Here is a 22882-nt window from a genome sequence, read left to right as displayed (position 1 = left end):
TTACTCTACACAATATTTTTAACCTTTTAAATAACCTATTAGAAGCAAGCTTCACGCACAAAAAAACTGGGGGTTTTTTGGTGTTTTTTTTTTTTTTTTGAGACAGGGTCTCTCACTTTGCCACCCAGACTGAAGTGTAGTGGCACAGTCTCAGCTCACTGCAGCCTCAACTTCCTGGGGTCAAAGGATCCACCTACCTCAGCCTCTCAAGTAGCTGGGACTACGTGTGTGTCACCACACCCGGCTAATTTTTTATTTTTTGTAGAGATGGGGTCTCCCTACGTTGCCCAGACTGATCTCAACCTCCTGGGCTCAAATGATCTTCCTGCTTCAGCCTCTCAAAGTTGCTAGGATTATAGGAGTGAGCCACTGCACCCAGCCACAAAAAATTCTTGTATAACGTAATTTTGGTAGCTCCACTGTATAAGAATGCATATATATGCCATAATCAAATTTAATTAACTACTTTTAGATGTTTTTGATGTTTCTAACTTTTCCATATTATAAACACTGTTGCATAAATCTATGTAGTTTTCACCAGGAAATAAAATATCTTAGTCTTGTCATCAGAGAAGCAATGCCTCAAAAGCAACTGAATCCTTACTAAGTACTAATATTTTTTTAAAAGGAAATTCCCAATATTTAATACTGAGACAGAATTACATGAGGTATGACAATCCATGAATATTATGGCCTTTCTTATTCTCTTGTCACAAGAACTAGATACCTGTGCGTCCTTCCAGTATAATCATATTCTCACTAATATCCCAAAACAAAAATAAAAAGATGAGCCAATGGTTCTTCAAATCTCTCATTCTACATTCAAACAAACAGCAGCAATATCTGATAACACATAAGTAACTGGATTATCAGTAAATTTTTTTCAAGTTTAATTTTATTCCCAAGGAGAATGATAAAAATACTTACAACAGAAGCATTAGGTGCAGACAAATAAGTCATAAAATCTTTTGCAAATTTATGCTAGAAAAACAAAAGAAAAAATTCAAAGTTAAAAGAAGATCTTAAGGCTTTGTTAAAACAAAACAAAAAAAAAAAGAATACAGTAAACTAAAATACTTCTTACCAAACAGTTAAATGCTGATAAGTTTTCTGAGCCAGCAAATCGAAAACCCAGAGACAGACAGGCTCCTGCAATTATGTAGACATGTGCTTGCCTGAAAACAGGTGACAAGAAATTTAAGTCATTATTTTACTTTAAAATTAACTTGAAAGAAGTAACAATAAATATTCCAGTTCTCTAAGTTAGTTTACATCTTTCTGGGAATGATCAAGTGTGCCTCTACTCAGTCAGCAGATTTCTTTTTTTTTTTTTTCCAGATTTTTTTTTTTCAGAAGCATCGGGTCACCCTTACTTGTCAAGTTTGCCCCTTGCCTACAGTTTCATATGCAGCAAAAACAATTTTTAAAATTGTTGCCAATTTGTTTTAATGGAGAGGATAAAAGAGAAATACATACAAGTTAAATCTCCAATATTACTTTTTGAGGGCAAGAGCTCTATACTTCAGAGAGCTTTAACCAACGTCATGAACATCTGATAAAAAATGGTTAGAAACGCCTGGGATTCAGAATTACTTAAATCAAGGACAATATGACTCCTACATAGTATATTTCAATTTATTTATCTGATAGATGCTAGGATAGATAATTTGCATTATACATCACTTACGACAAAGTTTCCAAATTCAAATCCTCTGAGCAAGGCAATTCGATTTCACTGAGAGAGATACTATTTTCTCTTATAATCTGTCAATATAGAAAGCAAGAATACTTAGATATCAACGTTCTCATTGCAAATATTTAATAATCTGAAGAATAACACAGCTTATCATGGCTATATTTATATAAAGTAAGCTTTACCAAACCATTTCACTCAAAAGCCTGTATTTTAACCACATTGAACGCAATCAAATTTCAAATCTAAGATGGGCTAAGTAAGAATAATAATTAAGGCTGGGTGCGGCGGCTCACACCTGTAATCCCAGCACTTTGGGAAGCCTAGGCAGGCGGATCACCAGGTCAGGAGTTTGAGACCAATCTGACCAACATGATGAAACCCCGTCTCAACTAAAAATACAAAAATTAGCCAGGCGTGGTGATGCACGCCTGTAATTCCAGCTACTCAGGAGGCTGAGGCAGGAGAATCGCTTGAACCAGGGAGGCGGAGGTTGCAGTGAGCAGAGATCGCACCACTGCACTCCAGCCTGGGCAACAGAGTGAGACTCCACCTCAAAAAAAAAAAAAAGAAGAAGAATTAAATAGGGCTAAACAAATATAAACAGGAAGACGTTAGTATATTCTGAATCAATAACACTGTCATAATATTGCACACCAGTCAACTGAAATACAAAGATGATGGCTTTAGAATTGGGGCAGGGGTGAGGGGAAGAAGTGGGAAAAGAGAAATAGGAAAGAACTCTAATCCGATGTATTCTTCTTTACAGGAGGTTTCCAGCATTAAGCCAACATACCTACCACAGGTGAAGTTATTCACTAGGCTAATTACCCAAGCTAAGCTAAACTGTCAGTGTGTTTATCAGCTATGTTACAACTATTGTTTAGAAAAGATATCCTTTTCCTTTTAGTATAGGTAATGAACAACTTATCAAAAAACATATACAGAATATCTAGCTGTAACAACCAAGAACAGATCTGATCCTTTTCTCCTAAAAGAAAAAAAGCCAAAAAAGACAAAGCTATATATTTGCTAAATATATGAATGCATTTCAGATTTATTCGTTTAATCTTTTGAGATTTCTTAGATTTCTTAACATTTCAGGATGTTTTCTTCAATACAACAATAAATATTGGCCGAACGCAGTGGCTCACACCTGTAATCCCAGCACTTTGGGAGGCCAAGGTAGGCAGATCACTTGAAGTCTAGAGTTCGAGACCTGCCTGGCCAACATGGTGAAACCCCGTTTCTACCGGGAAAAAAAAAAAAAAAAATTAGCTGGGCCTGCAATCCCAGCTACTCAGGAGGCTGAGGCACGAGAATCGCTTGAGCCCAGTAAGTGGAGGTTGCAGGGAGCCTAGCTCGCACCACTGCACTCCAGTCTGGGAAACAGAGTGAGACCCTGTCTCAGTCTAAAAAAAATAAATAAATAAAATAAAGTAAAAAAATATTCAGAAGGCACTTACAATACAGTCTTCTTAGGTACTGAATATCACCAAATCAAAGACTTAAAATATCTTTCCTCTTTTTTTTTTTGTCGCCTTGAGACAGGGTCTCCCTCTGTCACTGTACTCCCTCTGGAGCACAGTGGTGCAATCACGGCTCGCTGCAGCCCTACCTCCCAGACCCAAGCAATCCTCCCATCTCAGCTTCCCAAGTAGCTAGGACTACAGGTGCACACCACCATGCTTGGCTAATTTTCGTATTTTTTTGTAGAGATGGGATCTCACTATATTGCCCAGGCTGGTCTTGAACTCCCGGGCTTAAGCAATCCACCCTCCTTGGCCTCCCCAAGTGCTAGGATTATAGGCGTGAGTCACCACACCCTATCTGTAAAGTTTTTTATGAAAGAAAAATTGCTATGAAGATGCTAGTTGTTATTTTACATATGCCCTAAGTTCAAACAGACAAGCGGTTTACAAAGCGACCTTTCATTAAAAAAACAAAAAAATCCTCCTTTTAACGCTAGGTGGCTCACTACAAGGAACCCTGCTCCAGAATCCATGTAGCTCCAGATGAGAACCCAAAGAAAAGTGGAGGCTGATAGGAAATATCAAGGAGGAGAACTGTGAAACTGTTCTCCCTCCTATTTGTAGTATCCCTGTTGTAATAAAGATCAAATACAACATTATAAAGTCTGAAGTAAAAAAAGATTATTCTATACTAAAAGTCCAAAAACCATATTTTCATAAAAATGAAAAACAACCACTGTTTTTTTGCGATTTTTTTTTTTTTTTTTTTAAAGTAGAGACAGCGTTTCGCCACATTGGCCAGGCTGGTCTCGAACTCCTGGCCTCAAGTGACGTGCCTATGTTGGCTTCCCAAAGCGCTGGGCTTCCCAAAGCCCTGGTGTGGTGGCATGAGCCACCACACCAGGCCACAAAAAAGACCACTCTCTGACATGAATTTACACTTTCCACTTTGGAATTACAGTTACTTGTATACGTGTTTAATCTCAGTAAGCCAAACCTAGTACATTTAATAAAGTTTTTTGAGAACACTCTACATGTCTGGTGTATCTTTAATGTATTACAGAACTTAGCATGTGCCTTGCATTTACAGAGGATTAATGAGTATGTGCTGAATGAAGGAGTGAAAGAAAAAGCATTTCATCCTACAATATACATTTTAAAGAGCACTTTCCAACAAACTAAAAGCTCTGACATCTGAATAGGCTAGCAGTTAAAATTATGGTAACAAATGAGCGAGACATTTAAAACAATTCTTCCTCACCTCTTTCATATCAGTGATTAACAAAACTGGAAGAACTAAACAAATAAAAACAAACCTAGGAGTTCTACTTCCTCAAATAATAGATGAATAAACTCCTATCGGGTCCAATTCATACAACAAGTATAAACCCTAGACAAAATATAAAATCCAAACTATCTATGGCAGGAGTCAGTAAACTATTTCTACAAGGGTCAAATAGTAAATATCAGCAACTACTGATCTATGCATTTGTAACAAAAAACAGCTACAGACAGTAAGTAAACAAATGGGCATGGCCATATTCCAATTAAATTTTCTTTCTAAAAATCAGGTGGGCTTAATTCACCAACTCCTGACTCAAGGCACTGGAGTGAGAACAAAAGCAAGCAGATTCTAGAGGGGACAGTTGATTCATGGAAGAGAGGAACACCACTAGGTACATTTTCCTTTCCATAGTTTCCACTCTGAAAGCAGGTCTGTCTGGGCCAAGAAAGACGACAAAAGCTACAATTAAAAGCTCACAACCTTCTTGGCCTTAACAACCAGGATACAGGAAAATACCACACCCATTGGGAGGACAGGACAGAATACTACAAAGGAGACAGCCACAGAGACAGGGCCCCAAGCTCTGTGTATATAAATTCTGTGCAAATGTCTGCCTGATCCACGAACAATGTGTGCACAGGGCAGACTCCAACAGCCCACAGGATAAAGACGTGCACCGAGATTAGAGCTAGCAACCAAGAGAGAGTGACAATCTGATTCCAAGTAAATTAATTGGTTGCTTTAAAAGAAAATGTATATATCTGGGTTTACTGTGCCTGAACTACAAACAACGTGGTTTAAGCTAACACACATTCTCCTGAGAATCTGGAACTTCAGTACATGCAAGGCAGAGGGTACCTTACCTACATGTCAGCTCCCAATTAAAAACTTGGGCACTGAGTCTCTGATGAGCTCCCCTGGTAGACAACCTCAACCTGTACCTCATATCATAATCAAAATTACTTTGAAATGAATTATGTAAGTATACATAAAAACTAAAACTTCACAGGCTTTTAGAGAGAAGTAGAAGAGATTATCTTCATGATGGGGTTAGACAAATGGTTTTTTTATAGGAATAGAGAATAACTATAAAAGAAAAAACTGACAAATCAGATATTATTTAACATTGTAAAATCTTCTGCTCATCAAAACTATTTCTAAGAAAATGAATATGCAAGCCACAGACTGGGAGGGATATTTGCAAAAGAAATCTGACAAAGAACAGGTTTCCAGAATGCATAAAAAACTCCAGCAACGCAGTAATAAAAATACAAAATTTTTAAAAAAATAAGCAAAGGACCTGCACAGACACTTCACAAAAAGCTAGATGGAGGACCAATAAACCAACGAAAAAGTTATCAACATCAATAGCCAGCAGAGAAATGCAAATTTAAACAACGAGATATCATTACATATTCATCAGCAGCACTAAAATTTAAGAAACTAACATCACTACAAATCAGTGAGATGTGCAACAGCCAACACTCTCAAACACTGCTGGTCAATGTGTCAAATGGTAGAGCCGCTTTGGGAAAAGATTTATTAGTTCTAACAAAACTAAATATACCATCTACCCTATGCCTCAGTCATTCCAACCCTACCTAACAGGGTCGCAAATGGAATACACAGGTTGAGGATCCCTAATCTGAAAATCCAAAATCCAAAACGCTCAAAATCCGAACCTTTTTGAACATTAACATGATGCCCAAAGCAAATGCTCATTGGAGTATTTCGGACGTCAGAGTTTCAGATTAGGGATGCTCAACCAGTAAGTATAATTTCAAGTATTCCAAAATTCAACAACGCTTCTGGTCCCAACCATTTCAGATAAGAAATACTCAATCTGTATCACCTAATAATAAAAAGGAGAATGAACTATTAATATACTCAATATCTTGAAAATGCTGAAAGAAGTCTTATACAAAAGGGTATATGCTATATGTGACTTCATTAATATAAAGTTCTACATCAGGAAATTAATACATTTTTGGGGAAAAACAAAATTCATATTGGTTACCCTGGGGGTAGGGGTGAACGCACAAAGCGGGAAGGGGCACAAGGGACAGAGGCTGGTTTCCACAGGCCTATGTGTTAGTCAAATCTTATTCAATAGGATACTTAAAATTGGTGCATTTCACAATATATAAATTTTATCTTAAAAGGAAAAAATGTAAATATCAATTACAGTATGGTACAATTTCAGGATGGAGTATATTACTGTTTGGAATTAACATTGAAATTCATCAAAAAATGTTGGACTAGGTAGAGGAATAGATAAGTGGATAAGTGATTAAACATGTTTATACCATAAAATATTATTGTAGAGTCTATTGGTGATGTGGATGTTCATATAAACTACTTTCAACCTTTGAGATTTTTCTTCTGAAAATACTGAAAGAAACAATCTACATAAAGAAACTGAGACCACTGGGCATGGATAGTTGACTAAGGGCAGTGGTTAGTTACAATATTCAATTTTGAGTTTTTACCAAAAAAATCCGTTTATTTTTAACTAGTATACTTGGCTTATCAAATAAACATGATATAAAGTAATTAAAAGAGTTATTATATTAGGAGATCTAAAATTGTCATGAAGTAAAATAGCATCTTAGAAATGTGTATTTAGGCCGGGCATGGTGGCTCACACCTGTAATCCCAGCACTTTGGGAGGCCAAGGAGGGCGGATCACAAGGTCAGGATATCGAGACCATCCTGGCTAACACGGTGAAACCCTGTCTCTACTAAAAATACAAAAAATTAGCTGGACGTGGTGGCGGGCGCCTGTAGTCCCAGCTACTCGGAGGCTGAGGCAGGAGAATGGCAGGAACCCGGGAGGCGGAGCTTGCAGGGAGCCGAGATCGCACCACTGCACTCCAGCCTGGGCAACGGAGTGAGACTCCATCTCAAAAAAAAAAAATTAAAAGAAATGTGTATTTAATTATGATAAAAATATCAAGAACACTTTTTTAGAGTATTTTGGCAAACGTTTAGTTTTTTTCTTTCATTTTTTAACTGCCACACAACACTGATACTCATATTTAATTTTTAAAAACTACAATTTCTAGGGACCTGAGGCTAAAAGAGAAGGCTGCGGTCTGTGCAGCACAGAATCTTAAAATGAAAGTTCTTAGGTCTTTAAGAAGTATCCTGATGATCAATATTGCCTTCATAAGAAAAAATATTTTACAGAATTTTGAAAAATCCCATAAGATCATAATTTTATGCTACTAAAGATATAATATTTATTACATGTACTTACTTGAGGAACATTGCTGTCAACCCACTTGGAATTTGGTAAAATATCATCCCACAAAATCAGGCATCGAGCAAGTGTCTTAAAAATGCAACAGAGATAAAATTAATTAGAGCAGGTAAAGTTCACAGACTTTATAACAATGATAATAATAAACAGAACAATTTAAGAATCAGTTCCCAACTGATGAGAATTTTGAAAAATAAGTATATGCAAATACAGGAAAAATAAGTATATGCAAATGCTTAGGGCACTAAGCATCAGTGCCCTAATGCTTACAGGCACTAATAAACCTATTGTAAGTCGAAAATACCTTAAGCTGAAAATACATTTAGGCCAGGCTCAGTGGCTCATGCCTGTAATCCTAGCACTTTGGGAGACCATGGCGGGCAGATCACTGAAGGTCAGGAGTTTGAGACCACCCTGGCCAACATGGTGAAACCCCATTTCTACTAAAAATACAAAAATTAACCGAGCATGGTAGCACATGCCAGTAGTCCCAGCTACTCAGGAGGCTGAGGCACAAGAATAGCTTGAACCCAGGAGGCGAAGGTTGCAGTGAGCCAAGATGGTGTCACTGCACTCCAGCCTGAGCAACAGAGCGAGACTCCATCTTATTAAAAAAAAAAGACAAAAAAAAGGAAAAACAAAACACATTTAATACACCTTGCCTGCCAAACATCACAGCTCGACCTAGCCTACCTTAAACATGCTCCGAACACTCACATTAGCCTATAATTGAGTGAAATTACTATAAATTCTCATAGTAAACTGTGGAGGATGGGTCGTTTACCCTCACGACTGTATGGCTGACTGGGAGCTGCAGCTTGCTGCCGTTACCCAACACCAGGAGAGCGTCATACCGCCAGGAGTATGAGAAAAAATTAAAATTCAAAATTGGAAATACAGTTTCTACTGAATGAGTACCACTTTCACACTATGGTTAAGTTAAAAATCCTAAGTTGGGAACCACCTGTAGTATCAACCTAAACTACTCATTAAAATAAAGATTTAAATTTTAACAAAGAAAAACTAAAATTGACTTGAACATCATCAAAGTTTAGACGGCTTGGGGGGTACTTTTTAAAACGTACTCTGGAAAAGAAAAAAATCACAAAGGAAAGAATCATAGCTCTATCTACATCATAATTTAAAAGCTTCCATATGCTAAGTTTAAACATCAGAAAAAAAAGAATCAGAGGGAAAATTTTAGACAATTAAGTCAAATTGTTATTTTCTTTAGATTCAACCTTAATAGTATTATTACATCCCTGATAGTAATCCAAAAATGTAAAATAAAGCAGTAAAAAAGTCCTAATCATTTGTTGCTTTTTAGGAAGTTTTGAATGATAATGTGAGAAAGTGAAATGTCACTCCAAGTATTATATATCAATGTGGTTACCTTTCTTGGGATTCCCAAAGTCCTATTTGCGAAATTTCAAATGAATACTGCCAATTAGATATGCACGACAAATTAAAAATAAAAGGCTCTCTTGTAAAGACATTTGTGTTTGCTATTTATTCATTCATTCATTCATTCATGGAGACCAGCCTATGTTGCCCAGGCTGGTCTCAAACTCCTGGGCTCAAGCAATCCTCCTGTCTCAACCTTCTGAAGTGCTGGGATTACAGGCATAAGCCACTGTGCCCGGCTTACAAACTAAGTTTAAGAACCATAAACAGACTTCTCATGTTAACACAAATGAAAAATGACAAAGCATACCCTAAGCAAGAGAAATTCCGGCTTCACGAAGTCCAACAAATACATGGTGTCAGGGGCTCGCAGCCAATCTGCAATAGATCTGGTGGTGGAGGAAAACAGTAAGGGACACTGCTCAAGTAGAGAGCAAGACAATCAAGAATCTCAAGATCTGTTTCAAAACATTTCTTCCCACTCCACTACTGCTCTACACATTTTTCACAATACTTTACACCTTCTAACGTAATAGCTATTATAGATGTACATGTATGTCTTACTATAACATAAGCTCCACGAGGGCAGATATTTTTAGTTTTGCTCAATGAAATATCCCCAGTGCCAAGGAAGCATTGCCCTACACATTCATCCAAACAGTAAATGATAAATACCTATTTTTAAACACTTCGTTAATTCTGCACACATTTACTTTTTCTAAAGGGAGAAATGTAGAACACTGAAAAGCTCCTTGAATCTTAGAACTTTTTTTTAATTAGTAGACTTAATACATGGCATAATGTCCTGTACTCAACTTACTCTTCTATGCAAAGTGTAAGCATAAATGCCAAAGGTCTACTTTCAAGCGTCAGCACTAACATAGCAAGTTGGGAAGGTAGATGGTTTGGTAGTTACAAAAGCTCTTGAAGTAGGCAAAAACCATTGTTTTACAGGTAACCAAGATCAGACTAATGATAAGTACTTCTGACTTAACCAGTCCTCACAGCAATATGCTAAATTGATGAAAACAAACAGGGGCATTGTTTGGGTGTTACTGACATCAACTACAAAACAGAAATGAACAGAAATTGAAAACTATATTGTCAAATACCATTAAAATAGCCAAATATATTATTTCTAGGTAAAATCTTTATAACTTCAAATACTGCAAGTTTTCCTCCAAAAACTTGCAGTATTTGAAAGAAGGAAAATCAGCTTAATCCAGTACAGGAGAAATAAACACGAGATAACTGAATTTTACAACCAAGGTGAGAGAGGATATCACACTATCATGGCGGAAGGAAGGGTGGGTGGGTAGAAATACCTGTTATTGGTTTTCAAGTAGATCATAGCCAAAGCTAGAGTAGCACCTGGACAAGTCACATCCACATTTATGGTATCTCCCTCCTATTGAAAGAAGAGTTTACGCATGTAAAAGAGCTCTGAATTATTATAAAATTCCTCTGAATACTAGCTATGCTTAAAATTAACATATTTACCAGTGTTAGTATGAACACTAGTATTTCCCAATTAACTTCCTAGCTTCCAGACTTTTATCTGTTACTTTGATGTGTACTTACTTTGATTTGATAACTTGGCGATTTATGTTTCTCCCTATGCATTCCTGTTTGAAAGCGCCTATGTCCTCCAACCATGTACTGATAGAGCTGCTCAGGCACGTTGAGATCAGACATACCTATCAAATTGCTGCCATGCTGGAAAAGACAACAACAGATAAGTCAAAAGAAATCTTATGGAGGAAGATCCACAACATATACCCATAACAAACATAAAAATGAACTAACTTACCTCAAAGCAGGTTATTTCAGGTTTTGGGTTTTTTTATTTCCAATTTAAAGCAAACATTAATCATGAGTTAATAAATCATGAGTTATTAATGTTTAATAATTCTCACAAAAGTTTTAATACATGAATGTTCAACTTTAAGTACTGTCTTAAAATACGTAAGAGCTTTAGAGTTAGTTACATTTAACAATAAAGAAAAATATTAGTTATATAATTGAAACCTGAACTGTAAATACCTGAATACTTTCATTATTGTACGTAAGAATTTTTCCAACAACAATAACTATGATAATGATAGTGATTTATTGAACGTATGCTCTGTGTCAGGCACTATTCTGTGTGTTTAACATGAATGAACAGCCATATTAAATAGCTACTATTAAAACCCCATTTTATAAATAAGGAAAGTGTGGCACAGAGGGATTAAGCCCAAGGTTATACAGCTATTACAGTAAGTTGCAGGGCTACATATAAAACATGGCCATCAACAATCCATGAAGCTGATCAAGCAATAGACAATAATGTAGTTAAATGACTTGACTCATAGTTAGGACCAGAATTCAAGTTGCAATTCCTGTGTGATTACTTTTTTTTTTTGAGAGAGTCTCGCTCTGTCGCCCAGGCTGGAGTGCAGTGGCATGATCATGACTCACTGCAAGCTCCGCCTCCTGGATTCCCATCATTCTCCTGCCTCAGCCTCCCAAGTAGCTGGAACTACAGGTGCCCGCCACCATGCCCGGCTAATTTTTTTATATTTTTAGTAGAGACAGGGTTTCACTGTGTTAGCCAGGATGGTCTCGAACTCCTGACCTCGTGATCCACCCGCCTCGGCTTCCCAAAGTGCCTGGATTACAGGTGTGAGCCACCGCACCCAGCCAATTCTTTTCCATTATACTACCAGCCTCTTTAGCTCATGTGCCAGTGTGAATTCAAGGCCCCAACAGATGGTCAACCACAAGGTGGATTTTCAGAACACACATGAGAAAAAATTCCTTCCACTATAACTTTTTTTTTTGAGATGGAGTCTCGCTCTTGTTGCCCAGGTTGGAGTGCAACGGTGCGATCTCGGCTCACCGCAACCTCTGCCTCCTGTGTTCAAGTGATTGTTCTGCCTCAGCCTCCTGAGTAGCTGGGATTACAGGCATGTGTCACCACACCTGGCTCATTTTGTATTTTTAGTAGAGACGGTGTTTCCTCATGTTGGTCAGGTTGGTCTCAAACTTCTGATCTCAGGTGACCTGACTGCCTCGGCCTTATAACTTTCTTTATATCATTTAGTTTGACCATAACAATGTATTGGTGGTTTTTTAAGGGGAACCACATTTCAAGTGAAACAATCATTTAAGGAAATGTTTCTGGTAATTCTGTACACATCTCTTGGATGCAGTTAAAGACGGGTCAATCTGATATTGCATTCTGTCACAAGGCAGATGTTACTGGGACAACATTCTGGGATACACAGTGAACATCACCATGGCAAAAGGGAGTTAGGATTTGTTTCACGCAGCTACTATAGACTCTTAAGGCTCCCGATCATATACGTTTTCACTGTTTTCTGTTTTCAGTCGTAGTGGGCTGTCACTTATTCATTGTATGTCTTGAACACTTGGGAAGAAAAAAAAAACTTCATTCCCTTTAGTTTGTTCATGAACACTGTAAGCTGGAGGAAAATAAATCTTAAAGTCCCACTCTTGACCACAGTTTCTCTCCATTTGCAAATCTGGTACTTTGAAAAATATCCAAAAAGACAAGAGAGCTAGGCAGCAGATTAAGTCATAGTAAGGGACAGTATTCAGGTTTAGGTGTCAAGGTTATTTGTTTCAACGTGTAGATGTCCTAACTGAAGCATGGGAAGGCACAGACTATGCTTACCCCCAAGCAGACCATGCCCAGGGCCAAGCCAGCAGCTAAGGAGTATGACTCTCTGTCAGTGCAGTATTCCATTTCAGGACCAGGAGGCCGTCCTGTAAAAAGAAAAGCGACACAGTTCAAACTAGCCTCTCAAAATCGCAACTCATAAAAATCTTAGAATTAACTTTCTAGCAAGTTGCACTGGCGATACGAATGGAATATAACTCCATTCAGAAAGTTATGACACTATGGTGTCCACAAATGTAGGTTTACCTACCTAAAAAAAAAAAAAAAAGGCCCAAAATAGTTTTTAATTTGCCAATTTAAGTCTTTATAAGCAATGATATTCAAATACTATGAAACTTTGAGTCTTACCAAAAAAAATTACCAAGTAATAGAAAACATTTTTAAAGGGAAGAGTATTCAAAAAAAAGTTTTATTTTTTTAAAAAACATCTCGGCTGGGTGTGCTGGCTCATGCCTGTAATCCCAGCACTTCGGGAGGCCGACGCAGGTGGATCACTTGAGGTCAGGAGTTCGAGATCAGCCTGGCCAACATGGTGAAACCCTGTCTCTACTAAAAATACAAAAATTAGCCAGGGTGGCAGGTGCCTATAATCCCAGCTACTCGGGAGGCTGAGGCAGGAGAATCACTTAAACCCGGGAGGCAGAGGTTGCAGTGAGCCGAAATCAGGTCACTGCACTCCAGTCTGGGCGACAGAGTGAGACAGCATCGCAACAACAGCTACAACAAAATATCTTACATTTTGCTTTCATTACTTTCAAATTCACTCATCACATGTGGTGAAACATGTTCAAATGATGATAATGAATAAGGAGGTCACTTGCTTATACTGTTGTTGAATATTATGTTTCAACATTTATTTCGAGTCTATATAATAATGAACCCTACTATGGCAGAATTTCTGTGCACTGATCTCATAAGTCTGACTGGATATAAAATTCATACTTTTAAAAAGCACCCTATAACCCTAATGCTACCTTGTTGAAAATGACAAAATGTACTATGTATTAAAACCCTTCCCTCTGAAAAAAATTTTCACACTCCTAAAATTTTATCCCGATAGGAAAAAAATGCAATTAAAAAAAAAAAGAAAAAAGGCTGGGCGTGGTAGCCCTTGCCCATAATCCCAGCACTTAGGGAGGCCAAGACAGGAGGATTACTTGAGGTCAGGAGTTCGAGACAAGTCTGGCCAACATGGAGAAATCTCATCTCTACTAAAACTACAAAAGTAGCCAGGCATGCTGGCAGACACATGTAATCCCAGCTACTTGGTAGGCTGAGGCATGAGAATTGCTTGAACCTGGGAGGCAGAGGCTGCAGTGAGCCGAGATCGTGCCACTGCACACCAGCCTGGGCGACAGAGCAAGACTCTGTCTCAAAATAAATAAATAAATAAATAAATAAATAAATAAATAAATAATAAAAATTAAAGAAAAAAAAAATCACACAAAGGTAATCAGTGTAATGTTTATACATAACAACAAAGGATTATTAAAACAATCTAAAAAGTTCTAAAAGTTAACAAAAAAAAGCATTTTACAGACCATCAACTCAATGAGTATTATACAAAATTTGTTTTAAAAATCACTTATAATAATGATCTATACAAACAGAATTTTTAATGTACATTCTAAGAGTAATCCTATGAAAAGGCACATACGTATGAATTAAAGATGAAATCTTCTACATACATTATAAAAGAAGTATGCCACAGCTGTGAGACTGTGCAGTGACATCATCAGACATCATCATGATGTAGCCAAAGAATGGTAAACTACTTTCCAGACGAACATGCTTTAACAACCAGTGTTGAATATTTTCTGAATAAGTGTTTTTCAGATCTCTAACTTATGCTACTATGTATTTTGATAGCAGAAACATTTCAACTTTGGGAATAATTTCGTCTATCATTACAGTAGACTAAATTACGGGTGCCGGTCTTCACTGGTTCTCTCTTAGGTTTCTGTCAACACCACGAGAGAAACACACCCTCCAGCCTGGGTCCCAGAATAAGGCAGGTGAGGCAGAACAGCAGCAGAGCAGCCAGCTACACAGCTACAGCCTAAAGCAGAGCTGCCTGGGCCAATGTTAGGCCTGTATGTATGAAGCATCACTGTGGCAATAGCTATCTGATACCATTATACTAAATAATACATCTTTAACAATATATTCAGAAATGCATATAGAAAAGATCTTGAATAGGACATACAAATATGTAACTAAATTGTTGAGCATATTAATAATGCCAATAACACTTCCATTAGGCAGAAAAAGACAACACATAATACAGATTTCCAAAAAGTTTGGACCCAGTAAGAAACAGAGACACTTCACTAAAGTGAGTGTGTGGACCTTACCATTTCCAGGTTCATCACCAACATACCCACCAGCATGTAAAGGAGGAAAGCAGGAGTCAATTACTTGGCTTCTATTGGAAGTGCTGTATCCAACACAGTAAACACTGTGATGTGTATAGTTTAGTGTCTCTCAGGGACCAAAACAATCTACTCTTTGAGTTTTAAGTGCAGGCCACTGCTAGACATTGCTGGTATAGACATAGCAGGATAAACAGCACACTCATATATGATTAAAACCACAGGTACCTCATTAAATGTGACCACTGGAATTCAGTAATAAGCTAGCAAATAAATATGGAGGTTAATAACCTGAAGTTACATCAGCCTTGGATAACATTACTTAGAGATTTTTTTTTTAATTAGTACTAGATCATTCTTTGCTCACAAAAGCTACTATTGTCTTTCCTTAATTTTTATAATATTACTATCATTTTTACTTGGATTTATGTGGAGTGGAAAGTGCATGCCTATGAAGATTCAGCACTATTAATCCCATACCTATCTCAGCCAACAGGACCTCTGCAGTATGTCTGTGAGCAGTCCCTTGATACACAAGGCCAATGCCAACCACTGCAGCCACTTGGACATTGTGAGGAACATCCAGCTCTGTGGACGTTGGGGGTAAGAGAGCAGGAATGTGAATGCTAAGAAGTCGAGTGATAGACATATCCATGGTGCCTAGTTTTGCAGCAGAAACACCAAGCAGCAGTCCAATGCTTGTCATTTCATGGCCCTAAGATAGAAACAAAACAAATATGTAGTTTAAATAAAATACTGCCTGCCACTTTCAAGAAGTACTTTTATGTTGACAGGCACAATGAGAGGCACCGAGAATATAGTGGTAAACTAAACAAACATGGTCCTTGCTCTCATGGACCTAATGTCTTAATAGGAAAAAAAGTGTTAAATTAAAAAATATAAACAAATATATTATTAAAAAGTAGTATAATAAGAAAGTACAAAGTATTATGAAAGAGTATTTTAAAAGAGCTTAATTTAGATTGGGAGGGACTAGAGGATTATTAGGGATGAAATCTCTAAAGATTATACAAAGAAATTTATATTATGACCTGAAGGATGAAAACAAATTAGCCAGGAACAGTAGCAGGAAAGGGGACACTCAAGTTTAGAAGGTGAGGAAGACTGTTTCAGGTAATAAAACAGCATATAAATGGTTCCGAGGTGATTCAGAAATAAACCCTCGCATTGACATCAACTGACCACAAGAGTGCCAAGACAATTCAATAGGTAAAGGGCAGTCTTCAAAAAACAGTGCTGGGACAAGTGGAAAGACACACGCAAAAGAATGAGGCTGGACTCAACACAATATAACAAGTGTTGGCAAAAATATGGAGAGACTGGAACTCTCATGTATAGCTGACAGGGTTGTAAAATGGTGCAGTCATTATGCAAAACAGTTTACAGTTCCTCAAAAAGTTAAACAGAGTTACCATATAACCCAGCAATTCCACTCCTAAGTATGTACCCAAGAGTAATGAAAACATACATCCACACAACATGTATACAAATGTTCACAGCAATATTATTCATAATAGCTAAAAAGTCCAAATAACCCAAATATCCATCAACTTATGAATAAAATGTACATTCATAAAATAAAACATTTATTCAACAACAAAGAGGAATGAATTGCTGATAGATGGCACAACATGGATGAACCCTGAAATTATCAGGCTAAGTGAAAGAAGCCCATCCTAAAAGATCACATTTTGTATGACTCCATTTATACGAAAGGTATAGAAAAGGCAAACCCATAGAGACGGAGGACAAATGGTTGGCAGGAGCTGAAGTGAAGGTGGGGGTGGGGTGGAGAAATGGGGAGTGGGTACAAGAAGAATGCTAGTGGGTACAAGGTTCCTTTATGGGTGAAAAAAATGTTCTAAAATTAACAGCAGTGATGGATGCACAACTCTGTGAATATACTAAAAACCACTGCACTATATACTTTAAACAGTGAATTATATGGTATGTGAATTTTATATATTTATATAAATAAAGATTCCTTAAAAAAAAAAATAAGGCTGTGAAGTGAAAGAGTTTAGTTTGCCAGGGAGCTAAAATAGCCAATCTGTATGGTTAGAGCGTGGGGGAGCAAGAAGAAGAGTGGGGCCGGGTGCAGAGGCTTACGTCTATAATCTCAGCACTTTGGAAGCCCGAGGCAGGCAGATCACCTGAGGTCAGGAGTTCAAGACCAGCCTGGCCAACATGGTGAAACCCCGATTCCATCAAAAATACAAAAATTACCCAGGTGTGATAGTGCACACCTGTAACCCCAGCTACTTAGGAGGCTGAGGAAGGAGAATCACTTGAACGTCAGAGGCGGAGGTTGCAGTGAGACGAGATCACACCACTGCACTCTAGCCTAGGTGACAGAGCAAGACTCCATCTCAAAAAAAAAAAGAACAGTGGTAACAACTAGGGCTGCAGAAGTGAATAGGATCACACCAGCTCCTAGAATGTATATTAAGAGCAATTGTTGATCCCTCTTTCTCCTCTGGTGTTGGGAATGTTGGCCTTGTTTTAAACCAGTTTCCCTTCACAGAAGTTCAGCCATTGTATGGGATCAGAATAAGGTCCTGGGGCAACTAAAGGTATCTGGCCAAGGGTACCTTGGTGTTATCCGAAGGACCCTAGACTGGCCCCCAGTCCCCGACAGCCCGTTCTGGTGTCGGACAAAGACTTCCAATCTTTCCTATCATGTTTTCCCTACTGCTTTTCTGAGAAATGTTACTTAGTTATGTGTCTCTTTGATAAATTGCTTCTTTTCATGGCAGGATGCTGGGTTATGCCTGATGAAGCTAAATAAACTGCCAGCCAAATGAAAATTATAGACAAATAATACGCAAGAACCCCCTGGATTCATCTTAGTCTCGAGCTTATATAGAATTCAGACAGAGAAATCAAAGGCAGTCAACAAGGAGGGTCAAGGCTGAGCGCAGGTGAACGGGACGGTTCCTGCTGGCTTGATCCTCCCCTGGTCATGAATGGCGGTTGCGTGCACATCCACGACCAAGGCAAGCCTGAGAGATGCCTTGGACTCCAGGACGGCAGAGGGAAAGACTAAGGATGCATTTTTCTCCCCTCTCTCTTTCTAAATGGGTAGCCTGCACTCCTCTCAAGTGCATCTTGAAACACTAGGACTCCTTCGATCCTCAGACTCTGAAGAAAAAAGGCCTGGCATTTATCAGTACCAAGGCTTGGCCCAGCTAGAAGTTGGAAGATGGGCAGACCTAGTCAGCTGGGGAAAATATTAATTATAATACTATCCAATAGCTAGATCTCTTCTACTGCAGAGAAGGAAAATGGTCAAAAATCCCATATGTATAGGCCTTTTTTGCCCCGCGGGATAACCCCAAGCTCTGTCAGCAATGTAGAACAGACCCTGCACTTATAGCAGTGATATCCAGCAAGGCAGACTTAATCCAGACAGAGGGGAAAAAACAGTCTGTCTCCTTAGAGAAGGAGGCAGAGGCCCCTGCACCAGCCCAGGTCCCAGCTCCTCTTGGATCATCTTGTCCCCCTTATCCAGGCCCCGTTTTGACCCTCATGCTGTTAGAAGAGTTCTATCTGGATATGTTCCAGCATCACTTCTTCCTTTACAGGAAATGCCTAGTGAATATGGTCCTATGAAAGATTTGAGGCAGATAAAAGGAAATCTAGGAAAATTTTGTCAACCTTGATAGGTATATTGAAGCCTTTCAGAACCTTACTCAAGTGTTTGAGCTTTCACGGAAGGGTATCATGTTACTTCTCAACCAGACTTAGAGCTTCAGAGAAGCAGACGGCTTTACACGTCGCTGAGACACTTGGAGATAAAATGTTTGCATCTTATTACGGCACCTACCAAAAAGGGGAAGAAATTAGGGAGCCCTTTCTGACAGTCAAGCAGGCTGTACCCACCAAAGATCCTCAATGGGACTCAGACACTGCTCTAGGAAAGTGGCAGAGAAAACATTTTCAGGCATGCATACTGGAAGGTCTGAGAACTAGAGCCAAGTCTGTCAATTACATTAAGTTATCAACCATAAACCAAGGGTCTGAAGAGAACCCTTCTGTTTTCCTGGAAAAACTGACAGGCTTTAATTAAACACACATCTCTCTCCTGACTCTATAAAAGGACAGTTAATTTTGAAAGACAAGTTTATAACCCAAGCAGCCCCAGATATTAGAAGAATGCTGCAAAAAGTTAGCTATTGGACCAGATAGTACCCTAGAGAATCTCCCGAAAGTCCCCACCTTGGTCTTTTATAATCAGGACCATGAGGAAGCCCAAGAAAAAGGAAGAACAGGAACAAAAAAAGGCAGAGGCACTAATAGTTGCCATACAGGCATATAAACCTCTGGATCCCCGGGGAGCTTCTCCTTCTATGACCAGCTGTTATCAGTGTGGGGGTACTAAAAGAGAGACTGCCCTCGATATCAGAAGCAGCCCCCACGGCCCTGTCCAATCTGTAAGGGAGACCACTGGAGGATAAACTGCCTCTGGAGACGTCCGTCTCCAGGTTCAGAGCCGGCTTCTCAAATGGTCCAACAGGACTGCTGGGTCCCAGGGCTCTCCTCCCCAGCTCTGACAGCTCAGGCTGTATTATCATCCACGAGTCCCGGGTGATTCTGGAGGTCAAAGGGACTCAGACGATGGACTTCCTCCTCAATACCTGTCCTCCTCGCCAAACTGGGCTTCCCTCCTCCCTTAGCACAACTGTGAGGGGCGTCTCAGGAAAGCCTCTGACCAGATATTTTTCTCAACCCCTTAGCTGTACCTAGGGAGACCTTTTGTTTACCTATGGCTTTTTAATCATACCTGAAAGCCCAGCTCCTCTGAGGTAGGGATATTTTAGCTCACAAGGGAACCACCATCCTTATGTCTCCAGGACAGACTCTTTGCCTCCCTCTGGAGGAGACTGATATTAATCCAGAGGTTTGGGCAATTCAGGGAAAAACTGGCTGAGCTACAACAGTCTCACCGGTCCAAATCCATCTCAGGGATCCCATCTCCTTCCCTAATCAAAGACAATAGCCCCTAAAAACAGGAGCTAGGAAAGGGCTAGAAGCCATCATTAATAACCTAAGGATGCAGGGCCTTGTTAAACCCTGCAACAGTCCTTGTAATACCCCAATATCGGGAGTACAGAAACCCAACAGGGAATGGAGACTGGTCCAGGATCTCCACCTCCTTAATGAGTAATTGGTGTAATGAACCAATTTACCCAGTGGTTCCCAATCCCTATACTTTGTTAACTTAGATACCAGAGGAAACTAAATGGTTTGCATTCCTGGAATTAAAAGATGTTTTTTTCTGCATACCATTATACCCCAACTCCCAAAACTTGTTTGCATTCAGGGATCCCTCCAACCAGACTACTCAGCTAACCTGGGTGGTGTTACCGCAGGGATTCCAAGACAGCCCCCACCTGTTTGGGCAGGCATTGTCAAAAGATCTGAGTTCTTTCAAACTCAAGTTAAAGTCTTAATATGTAGATGACACTCTCCTCCGTGCCCCAACTGAGGAAATTTCTCAGAAAGGCAGTAAGGCTCTTCTTAAATTTCTAACTGACGGAGGACATAAAGTTTCAAAGTCCAAGGCTCAACTCTCTCAGACTTCAATGAAGAACCTAGGCCTGGTCTTGTCAGAAGGGACCAGGGCACTGGGCAAGAAGAGAATTGGACCCACTTTCTCCTTCCCCTCTCCCCAAGACCCTCAGCTAACTAAGGAGATTATCGGGCATTACTGGATTCTGCAGCCTATGGTCAGAAATCTAATTAAAGGCATTGCAATGCCTAATTATAACATATCTAATGATCTAGGGGGACATGCCCATGACAATCCTATTTTGCAAAATCCTGGAATAGAACACTCCATTTTCAGAGGTTTTCTTTCTGTCCTTTCTAGGTTTCCCTAATATACGGGCATGGATTTTCCCCCTTTTAGTTCCTCTTTGTGTTCTCATTGTAATACTCACATTTGGTTCATGTGTACTTAACCTCCTTGTAAAATGTGTTTTTTCTCGCCTAGAGGCCATCAAACTCCAAATGGTCATGCAAATGGAACCTCGGCTGACGGCTCCCTTTTACCAGGGACCCTTAGATAGGCCTGTAAGAGAGACCTGACTGCTGCTTCCCAAAACCACATCCTCTGTCAGCATGAAGCAGTTAGAACAGTCATCATGCCTATCCTAACGGCAGTTAGATGTACTTCTTCAGGGTGGGGATTGATAGCGATAGGAGGTAGGTAAGTTCTCAGGTGAAACTCAACCTTCAAGCCAAGGACAGTCGAAAGCCAGAAAACCAAGCTACAAGTTCCGGATACATCCACGGACCAGAGAGCTCTCATTCCTGTTTGGCACGCTCTCTCCTGATTGGTCCTTATCCTTCACCTACTTTACGTATACCTGTCCTTCCCCAGTTGGTCCTCTACACTATCGTGCCTATTTCTAAATGGTGCTTTCTCAAGCATACCCACAGACCAATCAGCATGCACACTCATTTCACGCCCATAAGAACCCCTAGATTCAGCCTTGTGGCCGGCAACCCACCTTTGGGTCCCCTCTCGCTGTTGAGAGCTTTTCTGTCACTCATTAAATTCTACTCCGTCTTACTCAAAATAAAAAAAAAAGAGCAACGGGAGATCATTAACTAAATGGCTTTGACCAAGGAAGTGACATGCTCTGATTTACGCTTTAGAAAGATTATTCCATGTACTGTGAGACAAATGGACTTAGAAGTACAAGAATGAAGAAAGAAGAGCAAACAGAGTAAGCAGGAGCTACTGCTAGCCAGGCACTGGGAGCACAGGCTCTCACCTTGGTCAAGTAGTCATGGATATTGAGAGTCGCCAGCTTGGTGAGGTGTCCATTCAGCCCCAGAGCCATGAGGAAGCCAGCATACTCATTGGCTAACTCCGCATGCTTGGGCTTATTGTAAACAATCCAAGCTGAGTCGATCTGGGAGGCAGGAGCTATCTTCAGGCCAGCAGCTACGCCATTATGAAAGCTGGCCCAGCTTGTCATGTTGGGAGGCACGTCGATGTTTCCACTATTAAGGTCGACTGTTGTGTTCCGAGGAGGGGCACGCCCTATCCAGCCAAACAAAATTTAACATTGAGAGAACAAAAATTCACAAAACCAAGACTAGATCTTTGAGACCAAGATTACCTACATTTTCTACATTCAAAACCATCAATGCCTGGAATGTGAGGTCTCTATGACCACTTACAACTTTTGTACATGTGAGTCAAACTTAATGCAAACTGGAAAAACCTTCACTGTCTAAACAGTTCATGGTCCTTTTTGTTAAAATGTATGAGGCTATATAATGAGATAACTGATACCAATTTAACATTATACAGAGATGATTGGGATAATCACTGCTTTGAAATCTTTCTTTCAAACAGTAGAGAGCTTAGAAACCAAAATGAAGACTAACATCACTGCTAAACTATACAAGTTATAAATCCCAACATCTGATGACATTGGTGTTAATTTCGAATGTTCTATCCTATATTTTTCCATGGACACTAAGGAAAAATGACATCTTAAGAAGAGACAAAAGCCAGGCCTGGTAGTGCACGCCTGTAGTCCCAGCTACTTGGGAGGCTGAGGCACGAGAATCACTTGAACCTTCGAGGTGGAGGTTGCAGTGAGCCAAGATCATGCCACTGCACTCCCACCTGGGCAACAGACAACTGCATCTCAAAAAAAAAAAAAAAA

General features: G+C 39.4%; 1 protein-coding gene across 1 annotated transcript in view; it reads right to left on the bottom strand.

The window, feature by feature from the left end:
• ANAPC1 (anaphase promoting complex subunit 1) overlaps nt 1-22882 on the bottom strand; it is a 131023-nt gene that overhangs the window by 23658 nt on the left and 84483 nt on the right. The window contains exons 28-37 of the mRNA XM_011980520.1: nt 21977-22248; nt 15654-15888; nt 12796-12887; nt 10698-10832; nt 10442-10524; nt 9427-9505; nt 7710-7784; nt 1688-1764; nt 1085-1175; nt 928-981 (exon numbers count right to left, since the gene is read on the bottom strand). Of these exons, the coding sequence (XP_011835910.1) occupies nt 928-981; nt 1085-1175; nt 1688-1764; nt 7710-7784; nt 9427-9505; nt 10442-10524; nt 10698-10832; nt 12796-12887; nt 15654-15888; nt 21977-22248 (1193 nt within the window). The remainder of the gene's footprint in view (nt 1-927; nt 982-1084; nt 1176-1687; nt 1765-7709; nt 7785-9426; nt 9506-10441; nt 10525-10697; nt 10833-12795; nt 12888-15653; nt 15889-21976; nt 22249-22882) is intronic.

Source organism: Mandrillus leucophaeus, unplaced genomic scaffold (genome assembly GCF_000951045.1).
Source record: "Mandrillus leucophaeus isolate KB7577 unplaced genomic scaffold, Mleu.le_1.0 Scaffold214, whole genome shotgun sequence".
Classification (NCBI taxonomy): domain Eukaryota; kingdom Metazoa; phylum Chordata; class Mammalia; order Primates; family Cercopithecidae; genus Mandrillus; species Mandrillus leucophaeus.
The sequence above is the reverse complement of the archived record's forward strand: the minus strand, read 5'-3'. Positions and strand labels throughout refer to the sequence as shown.